Source organism: Mastigoproctus giganteus, chromosome 5, assembly GCF_048544385.1.
Source record: "Mastigoproctus giganteus isolate SK-2022 chromosome 5, ASM4854438v1, whole genome shotgun sequence".
Taxonomy (NCBI): domain Eukaryota; kingdom Metazoa; phylum Arthropoda; class Arachnida; order Uropygi; family Thelyphonidae; genus Mastigoproctus; species Mastigoproctus giganteus.
The window spans coordinates 184,232,819-184,244,740 of record NC_143579.1 but is presented as its reverse complement, the minus strand read 5'-3'; the positions used below and the strand labels follow the sequence as shown (position 1 = coordinate 184,244,740).

The 11,922-nt window shown below is 42.4% G+C and overlaps 1 protein-coding gene across 1 annotated transcript in view; it reads right to left on the bottom strand.

Annotated features, from left to right (window-relative positions):
- Window positions 1-11,922, bottom strand: part of LOC150085913 (uncharacterized) — a 137,052-nt gene that overhangs the window by 72,972 nt on the left and 52,158 nt on the right. Inside the window, exon 13 of the mRNA XM_090374739.1 lies at window positions 9,462-9,624. Coding sequence (XP_090230865.1) covers window positions 9,462-9,624 — 163 coding nt within the window. The remainder of the gene's footprint in view (window positions 1-9,461; window positions 9,625-11,922) is intronic.

The following is an 11,922-nucleotide window of genomic DNA, read 5'->3' as shown; positions in this document are numbered from 1 at the left end:
AGCAAGAACAACTTCCTCACTCCGATTCCTGCGCAGACCAGACTGCCAAGTTTGTAATACAGGCTTTATTTGATATAATTTATTTGTTCTCTGTCTGTGCCACAGTTCTTGCCATTGGGAATGTATCTTTTTGCGTATTATTTGCCTGTAGTCTGTATAGGGGACTGACAGGCAACGATTATGAGTGGGTGTTGCTGATTTGGCTGCAGCGTCAGCCAAATCATTTCCCTTTATCCCAATGTGGCTAGGAATCCAGCAGAAGCGGATATCAAACTTGCATTCATGAAGAGAATGTCTCTTCTGCTGAACCCGACAAAGAACTGGATGAGAATTATGTCTCGTAGATAATAAAGCCTGTAATACACTCAAAGAATCGGAATATATTATTGACCTTTGGAATTGACAAGTTCGAATGTGATCCAAGGCTAGCTCTATTGCATACAGCTCTGCAGTGTATATGCTGGATTCGGGAGGAATCTGCTGAGATATTATGGTGTCCGGAAAGACAACAGCAGATCCTACGCATGATTCAGACTTCGAGCCGTCTGTGTAAACGGGCAGGAAGTCTGAGTACTCAGCTTGGTGTGCAGAGTAGAGCTGCTGGTAGACAGATGATGAGGTCTCAGACTTTACCCATTTCTTAAGGGAAAAGTCGCACGGTGGGGGATGAGCATGCCAGGGTGGAGTAGGTTCTTTTGGTGTTTGTGCCACCTTGTCTACCATGATGTTAAACTCTCTGATTAGCTCTTGGACACGAATACCAAAAGGTCGGTTGGCAGTCTGACGGGTATTGTACAAGTTTTCCCAACGTGGCTCAAAAACCGATGTCCACGTAGGATGGTCTGGCAGGGATTTCAACTTTAAAGCATAGTTTAAAGACAACTGCTTACGTCGAAGGGATAACGATGGTTCGTTTGCTTCGACGTATAAGCTCTGGACAGGAGATGTTCGAAAAGCTCCAGTAGCGATACGGATAGCCTGATGGTGGACAGGGTCTAGCCATCGGAGGACACTATCTCTAGCTGAAGAGTATACCTGGGACCCGTAGTCTAATTTGGGTCGTACAAGTGCACGGTAAAGCCGTAGTAGGGTGCATCGATCTGCTCCCCAACGCGTTGAGGAGAGAGAGCGGAGGATATTGAGTCCCCTCGTGCATTTTGTACGAAGTTGACGAATATGTTTGAGAAAAGTCAACTTTTTATCAAACACAAGTCCCAAGAATTTTGTGTCTGACACTACTGGAATAACATTTTGTCCGAGCCTTAATTCAGGTTCAGGATGAAGATTACGCTTGCGACAAAAGTGTACGCAAACGGTCTTCTCCGGCGAGAACCTGAAGCCATTACCAAGTGCCCAGGAATTAAGGCGATCAATGGCTTTCTGCAGTTGTCTTTCAATAACCCTCATGTTGCATGACTGACAAAATATGCTAAAGTCATCAACATAGAGGGCACAGTTTACAGTTGGAGGAAGTTGTTCTGTGATGGAATTGACTTTGATGGCAAAAAGCGTGACACTTAATACTGATCCTTGTGGTACTCCCTCCTCTTGGCTGAAGGGACGAGAGAGTGAGGATCCCACACGAACTTGGAAAGATCGATTGGCTAAAAAGTTTTGAATAAAAAAGGGGAGATGCCCCCTAAGGCCAAGGCTATGCAGATCTTTTAAAATGCCAAATCTCCAAGTTGTGTCATACGCTTTCTCCATGTCAAAGAACACCGACACCAAGTGTTCGCGTTTTAGGAAAGCATCCCGGATGGATGCTTCCAATCTAATAAGATGGTCCAAAGTGGACCGGTTCCTTCGGAAGCCGCACTGGATGCTGGAGAGAAGGTCATTTGATTCTAAATACCATATTAAACGGGAATTGACCATTCTCTCCAGGATTTTGCACAGACAGCTAGTCAGAGCAATAGGACGATAATTGGTGGTAACTTTTGGATCCTTTCCTGGCTTAGGAAAAGCAAGAACGATTGCCTTTCGCCAGGAATCCGGAAACTGCCCCTCAGTAAAGATTCTGTTATACAGAAGGAGCAGACAATCCATAGATTTTGGTGAAAGATGTTTAATCATTTCATAATGGATGCCATCTGGCCCAACAGCACTTGCTTTGGAAAGAGCAAGGGCTCTTTTCAGTTCCTCTATAGTGAATGCCCCGTTGTAGGGATAGAGGCCCTTGGTCTTAAAATTTAGTGCTTGCTTTTCCAGTTTATGTTTAAGGACCAGGAACTCTGGGGAATACGAGGATGTTGCAGAGATGTTAGAGAATGTTTCCCCAAGAGCATTGGCTATTGCAGTTGGATCTGCAATAGCGCATCCATTATAATCTAGGATTGAAGAAGGGTGGGATGTATATTTCCCCTTCATTTTCCGGATTTTATCCCAGACTACCTTAGAATTGGTAGACTGGTTAATAGATGATGTAAAACGGATCCACGATTCCTTTTGACTCTGACGACGGATGTAGCGTGCTTTGGCTCGTGCACGTTTGAAGGCTATAAGGTTGTTCGTGGTAGGATATCGGCGAAATATCCCCCACGCTTTGTTTTGAGCCTTTTTGGCTGCTGTGCATTGTGAATTCCACCAAGGTTTGGGAAATGGTGGAAACCGGGCAGATGTTTTTGGGACAGCATTCGCAGCTGCTTGGACAGTGATATCTGTGATGTACGTTACTGCGTCATTGATAGGCTCCTGACTGACTGTACTGAGGTCAAAATTTGCCTGATGTTGGAAGGCATTCCAGTCAGCCTGATCAAACTTCCACCGTGGTAACCTAAAAGGAAGACACGGTCTTCCACAGTGTAACAAGGTTATCACAGGGAAGTGATCACTTCCGTATGGATTCTCCTCCACTTCCCAAGTGAGTGAAGGGAGTAGAGAAGGGGAGCATATAGAGAGATCAATGGCAGAAAAGGTACGGGTAGGCATGTGGAAGAAGGTGTTTGTTCCAGTGTTTAGAATGGAGAGGTCATTGTCATTGAGCAAACGCTCTATGACCCGTCCCCTTCCATTGATGTTAGCACTACCCCACAGGGTGTTATGTCCATTAAAATCCCCGAGAAGTAAGAAAGGGGGAGGCAACTGCGTTACAAGATCATCAAGGTCTTCCTGGGAGATGTCAGTCCCAGGTGGCAAATAAATAGAGCAGACCGTTAATAAAAATCCCACTGTAAGGCGAATTGCAACAGCCTCTATGCTGGTTGTAATTAGCAAGGGCTGAACTGGGGTCTGATTACTCACAAGGATAGCCACTCCTCCATGAGCAGGACCATCCGCAATTCTATCCTTACGAAAGATTGTGATGTTATACATGGTGGGATCATCATTTGCTTTTAGATACGTCTCCTGCAAGCAAAAGCAAACTGGCTCGTGCTTTTGCAGGAGGGCCTTGATGTCGTCAGTATTTTGCCGGAATCCACGACAATTCCATTGCAGGAATTTAGCCATTATTTTGGCTTGGTGGGTCCATCAGGCGGCTTCCGAGGTGCTGAGGGCTTAGTTTTATCAGTCTTGGTTTTATCTTTTTTGGGGAAGAAAGGACGCTGTCCCGTGTCCATTTCTTCCTCCGCAAAGAGTTCCAAGACTGATTCATCCGGTACCTCCTTGCGCTCGACATCCATTGTTTCTGTTTTATCTGTTAGCTCTTTACCACTTGGTTTTGGTAGTGGTGGAGCACTCGGAGGTACGGATATAGGAGTGGCAGCTGATTGCGTTTTTTTGGTGGGCTTTTGTGAACTCAATAAATAGCGTGCAATCGGAGTGAATGACTCTTTTGGTGGTACAGTCATCTCTGTTTGTGTACCGATAGTGCACTTCGCAGAAACCTTCTGGGCATATGAAGGTTTCCCGCTATTTATTGGTTGCATGCGTCTTCTGGCCTCTGGGTAGGAGATATTCAGCTCTGTTTTTAGTTTTTGGATCTCTTTTTCATCCTTCCACCGCTGGCATGCCCTGGAGTAGGCAGGGTGCTCTCCTTGGCAATTTATACAGATCGGTTTGGAAGCTGAACATTCCTTGCTCTCGTGATCTTTCGAACCACATCGAGCACAGGCAGGGTTACCACGACAAGCCGTTTGTGAATGGCCGTATTTTTGGCATTTAAAACACCTCAGTGGGTTTGGGATGTAAAGCCTCACTGGGCAGTTTAAATAGCCTGCCTTGATGGAACTTGGAGGCCGTGGGGTGTTAAATGTTATGATGAGAACTCGGGTAGGGACGAGATTCCCATCCTTACGCATTGATATTCTCTTGACAGCCGTCACTCCTTGGTCTTTTAGTTCAGAGCAGATCTCTTCCTCAGAGACATGAAGAAGATCCCACTCTGAAATGACTCCTCGTGAAGAGTTCAAAGTTCTGTGGGGTGTTACAATGATCGGTATTCCCCCTATGGATGTCGCATTGAGGATTCTTTCTGCTTGCTTTGTACTTGAAGCTTCAATTAAGAGATCTCCAGAACGCAGCCGTTTTACAGATTTTGGTGATCCTGCCAGCCCTTCTAATCCTTTCTGGATAAAGAAGGGTGACATCTTCCCAATTGACTGCTCTCCGGTAGAATGGAGAATGAGGAAAAGCGGTGTTATAGATGGTGTTTTATCCTCAGTTCTGGCTCTTTTTGCAGAATTGCTCTCGCTCTCATCTGATCGATTAGGTAGGGGCCTTGTTGGGGCCCCAGAAGAAAGATTTAAATTACTCATGAGAGTAAAGAAAAAATGTCTGATGCCTAAGTACCTCACCCACCACGGAGCCCTACGAGGGGGCGCCCATTCGTGAACTAGCAGGTACTGCGTACACGAATGGGACGCCGAGTTCGCTTAGAACACCATACCCACGTTACCAATAAGTCTTTATCCCGTCCCAGGACCAAAGGGAGGGAGACTTATTGGAACGCAGTTGACCCTAGCAGTATAAAACCACCCGCCGATTGATCCCAGTCGAGCCGGTCCGGGACCGCCCGTCTTGTCGAAGCAGGGGCCAAAGTGGTGTATTAAGGCTGGGCCCCTCAACCACCAGGATCCCCCTTTCCGCTTCCACGGGTCGCGGCGCACGGCTGCACACGCCGGATTCCAACGATGTAACCCTGGAACCAAGGTATGGGCGTTAGATCCCAGTGATGCTAGTCTGGAAGTCCAGCAGCGTCACTGGGAGGTCCCCTCACCACGTACAGGTGCCCACGTCGAGGGGCCTGAAGCGGTGTTGTACACAGAAGCACCATAAAGAAAAGAGACCGTAAGTGAGAAATCGTTTTAATAATACATGAAAAGAAGCAAAAGGTACATGGATTAAAGTAAGTGTTCGAAGTTTCTTCCACGGGCTACAATGCACGCCTCACATCTCCGACGCATGGACATCCGAACATTCTGGAATACTCCAGGCGAATTTCGAATTTCTTCGGCAGCTACTGCGATTCTTGCAACCAGCTCCTCAGCATTGTCAACAGGGGTGTCATAAACTAGCGATTTCATATGACCCCAGAAATAAAAATCAACACATGATAGGTCGGCTGACCGAGCAGGCTGATCCACTGTTGACCAAATGTGACATCCAGGTAGTTACGAACATCTCCGCTATAATGGGCAGGGGCTCCATCGTGTTGGAACCACATTGTCTGTTGCGTCGATGCAGAAATCTGTTCATCTCTCAAAAGTTGTGGTAATACTTGCTGCAGAAAGATCAAGTAGATAGGTCCGGTTAGACGACACGGTAACAGGTAAGGTCCGATGAGGTGATCTCCCATAATACCGGCCCATACATTGACCGAAAATCGAATCTGTGCTGCACGACGTCGTATTGCATGCGGGTTCTCGACCGCCCAGATATGGTCGTTATGCGTGTTGAAAATTCCTTCCCTTGTGAAGGATACCTCATCGGAAAACAACACTTCAGCAGGAATCGCAATAGCTGCCGAAGAAATTCGAAATTCGCCTGGAGTATTCCAGAATGTTCGGATGTCCATGCGTCGAAGATGTGAGGCGTGCATTGTAGCCCGTGGAAGAAACTTCGAACACTTACTTTAATCCATGTACCTTTTGCTTCTTTTCATGTATTATTAAAACGATTTCTCACTTACGGTCTCTTTTCTTTATGGTGCTTCTGTGTACAACACCGCTTCAGGAAAGCATTTCCGACCCCACATTGCTATATGATTTACGACAACGTCTCAATTCCAGCGCTCATTGCGATTTTAAAGAATTATTTTAATGTAAGAGGAAATTTGTTAACTATAATAACCAGCCTGCTAGAACATAGAAAACTTATTGTTAAGCACCAAAAGCTACAATCTTGCTTTACCATCTCGCGAGGAGTGCCACAAGGGGGAGTTCTTTCGGCTACTCTCTTCGCGGCCGCCCTGGAGCCGTTTCTTGCACGGTACTACAATTTTATAACATATGCTGACGATGTAAAATTCTTCATCACTTCCAAAGACCATGAATCAGCAGAAGGTATTTGTCAGATGGCAAATAGCACAATCAGAGAATTTGAGAGCTACCTGGATTGCATCGGGCTCCGTATTAATGCGCAGAAGTCTGCCCAAATGACCATAACTTGCAAGCAGAATAAAAATGACATCTCGATCTCCGTGAACGGGTCTAATGTGGTAAAAGTGCACTCTCACCTGGACCTGGGTCTTAAGTGGGATGACAGACTCACCTTTGCTCAACACTTCGCCCATATGAAGACAAAAATATTCGCCGCTTTATGGGCTACCAGACAGGAACTGGTAGGAATTAGGGATCCTCAGCTAGCGACCAAGTACATTTTAATGTGTGTCCTGCCAATTGCAATGTATGCCTCGCAAATCTGGTCTTCAGCTCCAGATTCACATTATAAGTCCGTCCTTGGGATCGAGTACTGGTTCTTGCGATGGCTTAACAGAGTTGCTGGCCACCCTTTTACTATCTCAAGGGCCATTCTCTACTCAAACCTTAACATCACACCCTGGATGCAGCGGACAATTAACAAGAACATACACACTCTCGCACAAATGCTCACAGGCAGAGTGGATGCTCCAGTCCTGGATAATATTCTAGTCAAACCGCGTGCCACTGCTAGACGTTGCGGGGAAGTAAATAATCCACTGCGTCCAGTCCTGAACAATCTTAGTAGCCTGCAAAGATTCTTCCCATCAAATGCAGCGAAAATATTTAACTCACTACACATAGATGCCGAAAAACTGTGTGAGGATGCGACATACCGGAAAGAGATCTTCCAGGATTCGTATAGACTTACCAAAATATGAATCGGCTGCAAAGTACCAAAGAATTTAGAGTAAAAGAGAAACTTTCTGCTTTAAGAACAATAATAATTTGTTGACTGTAAAAATATACCTTCTGTAACAGTTATGTTAATATGTAAGTTATAGATGGAATTATTAGTGAATTGTAAATATATGAATTGTATAATGTATGTACAGAATCATTAATGTGTAAATACTGTATATATTAAACATAAAATGTGTATAAAATGTATTTCGGGACAAGACTACGTGTTCAGTATATGTAACCCACTGCACGTAGTATCTCGTACCCTGATATGTACGTACTTAGCACCCTCCTGGCACTTTGCCGTCCCGGGGTGGTTTCCTTATGGAAATAAACGGATAATAATAATAATAATAATAATTTCGAGTTGTCAGGATGTACCCTACCCCTCTTAGAAGTTCTGAAACGTTTAACTGAAACACCCTGTATAGATGGATAGAGGCATACATACTAAAGAAGGCAATTCAAATTTCTCGGAGACTTTCTGATTACAGCTTCTGTAGTTTTAGATTGGTGCCTCATCTAAGTTTTCCATTGTATAAGATATTTTCAATAAATCACTTTAAAACACCATATTCTGTTTGTTATTTCAAAAAATAATTTGAAAAGTGAAGAGTCAACTACATTGTTCAGCTGATAACTGCCTTCAAGTCGTTCCTTATTAAACCTGATGACAAAATTCAACACGGAATTAAGGAACGTTATTTAAGTAGTTTGTTTTGTTAGAGTTGATTAATGGAACCCTTTATACACATTAACTTTCAGCCGGGTGATGTCCTCAAGAAAAAGTATTTTAAAAAAACTCGCTCTACAAATGAAATTGTTTATTACACAGCTACAGCCTTCCTCTTTTAGATGAATTATGTGAAAACTAGTATCAGTTTTATTTTAGTAGTTGTAATTATTGTATTAAAATTAATAGCTAATTATATAATAAAATATAATCATTTAATATTAATTACTCTAACAATACAGTCAAATAGTCGGGCTCCAATCTTGCAAACTTACAACCAGATTAATATTTAGCAGCAAAAGCAAGGTTAAATGTGTCTCAAGTTTACCTAAAGCATATAAGCATTATAATCCACCCCACCTCACCTCTTATTGGCTCTGATATTCGAAAACTATGATCATTGGCCACTTTCCCATTTTTGAAAACTTTTTAAATGAAATTTGGTTAATGTTTGTATCTACAAGGTATCGAAGGTCAAGAAATGATCGTACAAATGAAGACTTCTTACATTTATTATCTCAAGATTGTATGTACATCATTTATTCACTGCTATACAAGATTGTGTTCTTGTATAGCAGTGAATGTGTTCTTGTTTGTATGTATCTAATCTAATATACGCATATTTCCTATTATTAAACTTGTCACAATCTCTTTTTGTATCCGGTTTCGCTCTGTTCTGCAGTAATTTTAGTTTTGATAAGATTGTGTTCTTCAACAAGTCAATGGGTATTGGTTCTTTTACGTAACATAAAGCTGATAAACCACTGAATTCGGAAGATATCAGTGTCAAGCACTGATATCTTCCGAATTACATAAGCATTCATTCCGAGTGTTCCTCTAAATCGATCACGAATTTCCCTCTGTAACTTCTGTCAGGTTCTCCCTGCACTTAACCTTTAGGGTGACATCTACTGGCTGCAAAATACCACGAGCGGAGGAGAGATCCAAAGGAATCTGAAATGAAAAAAATGAAGTAGTTATTTGATGTTTTATAATAATAAGAAATAGAAGCAGTAATATGGAATCTGTTTCAATCAAAAAGATAGCAATCGTTTTCGTTCCCTGCCTGGCATATTTTGCAGATCAGAAAGCCAAAGTTTCTCTAAATAAAAGGAAAAACTATTCACAACTGCAATAAGCTCCATATGAAGTTGTTCCTAGGAATTGCCCCACTGTTACACTGCAAATAAATAGCACTTCTCGAATGGGAAGCCATTGGCTACCAATTTCCAATATGGCGGTATTCCCTTCCACCGAAGACTGCTGTTTCTTTGATCGTTGCCATCTCAATGGCAGAAGGACAGGCATACCCTTGATTGACAACTCACTGACGATACACCTCACGATTAAAAATTCCAAAATGCTAAAAATTAAATTTCTTTGTAGTTTTCGCTCAGGACTTAGTTTCGTAGAATTATCTTTAATGCAGAATGAAAATAGCACAGTCTGAAGTCGGACAGAACACCTACCTTTGTTTCGGGACACACGCAGAACTTCACATGGCGCATCACCTTGGCCAGACATAGCTTGATTTCCAGCAGGGCGAACCTCATTGCGACGCAATTTCTGGGTCCCGCTCCAAATGGGAGATATACGAAGGGATGGCGATCAGCTTTCTGATCTCGGGAGAACCTGGAGAAAAAAAAAAAAAAAACATCCTCTTAGAATAAACAAACAAATTTTAACATCTGCATCCAAAGTCCGAGAGTTGTTATCTGTATTTTTTTTTTTTAATTATTTATTTCGTATATGTAGACGGTCCCACTCAGACTATGAAAACTCCCTCTTGTATTGGGAAGATATTGTACACAGCACAGCCAATCAGTGTAGAAATGCATGGGTACCGCAGTGTGGTGTCCGGTTGTGTTGGTTACCTGATGAACGTAACTGGAATGAATCCAACATCCACGATGGAAAACGCATTATGGATAAAAAGTTCCTGAATTCTTGGATTTCACTTGAAGGTTTTAAAATTCAAAGATCAAGGCCGCCGTACCCTAGTGGTCAGGCGTGCGGGTGCATAAGTACACGTGCCTTGAGTGACTGGGGTTCAGGACCGTGACTGCTGAATACGGTGCTGTTTCTTGTATTATCTGTATCTTGTAAACTCCTCTGACTGTTTGGTCGTCCCGGAGTATAAACAGAAAATTCATTTATTTTTCTTTCTTTTATTGTCCGTGCAGAATCTATCCACAGAGTAACGAGTCACCTTAGCAATGGTTATTAAAGGGAACATTACTTTTTTATAGTATATTACGATGTTTCAGAGGGTTTTATTGATTAATGTTTGATTGATCACAATCTAAGCTCGTAAGAGTTCTGAAAATTTGAAAAGATTAAGGCATATCAAAATAACTTTTTAGTAGTTTAGAAGTTGCTCGCATTTTTAAAAGAATTAAAACATAAAAAAAATTTGAATAATTATTTATTAAGTCAGTTGTTGTTGTTGTTGTTGTTTTTTGGTGCAAGGGCTGCTTAGGCCATATTGCACCTATCACTGTTATAAATGGTACATATGCATGGTGGTTGTGATGGCATTACTTAAAAACGATCATATAATTCGATAATTTTTGTGAAGTGAAAGAACTCCAGTAGATTAGCGTCGTTACCTATGATATGGCAGAGTGTCAAAGGTTCTTTAAGGTTTGGTAGAAAGCTAAAAGAGACTTGGCGGGCAGTGGTGTATAAAGTACACTCAATAAGAATATGCTTTATTGTGAGTGGACAATTGCACTGTGTGCATTGTGGAGGATCATTACCTGTGAGGAGATAAAGGTGGGTAAGGTGACTATGGCCAATTCGCGCTCTAGTTAAAATTACTTCCTCCCTCCTGTTCATACGGAAACTGGAGGTCCACGATTGCGGTTCAGGTTTTATTTGGCGGAGTTTATTGTGTGTTTGGGCTTGCCATTGAATTCTCCATTGTTCTTTACACATTCTTTGAATGTTACTTTTGTAGTCAAGATATGGGACGTAATGCTGTGATAATTCTCTGTCGGATGGATGTTTAGCGGCATAGTCTGCACGTTCGTTTCCTAGTATCCCAGCATGGCCTGGGATCCAACAGAAAATGACCACTCGTTGGAGTTCTTGAAGATGCATCAGTTTGGATTTTATGAGCTTTATTAAAGGATGTGTTTTAGAAGAATTTTTCTGTAAAGCTATAATCGCACTCTGGGAGTCTGTATATATCATGCTTTTATGGATGGTCAGATGGAGGATATTTTCCACTGCAATTTTGATGGCGTATAATTCAGCTGTATAGCTGCTGCATTCATTGGGAAGTGATACAGAAAAGGTTTTATGAGGGAAAACGGCTGATGCACCCACTCCACTCTCAGATTTTGATCCGTCAGTATATATTTTTGAAAAATGCAGATAATTTTGTGTATGGGCTATATGGAGTTGTTGTATATTAACATTTGCAAGAGAGTGTTTTCCCCAGTTTAGAAAATAACTGTCACAGAGTGGCATAATACACCTCCATGGGGGATCCGTACTGCTTAAATCTTGAAGAACTTTATCGGGATCTATATTCCAGGTTTCTGATAGTGCTTGAGCTCTGAGAGCAAAAGGTTGAATTGCTCTTGGTTTATTTCTATAGAATGTTGTGAACTGTGGGTCGTTAAGTATCGGCCTAATGGGATGGGTAGGTAGACTTTGGATTTTAGTTGTATAGTTAAGAATTAACATCTTTCTTCTGAGGGTTAGAGGAAGTTCATGAGCATCAATATAAAGACTTTGGACTGGTGAAGTTCTATAAGCGCCTGTAGAAATCCTCAGGGCAGAGTGTTGAATTGGTGCAAGTCGCGCTAGCACACTTTCTCTAGCAGAATCATACACCGGGGCACCATAATCAAGGCGAGATCTGATTAGGGCTCTATACAAATGCAGTAACGTGTACCGATCTGCACCCCATGATGTAGAAGA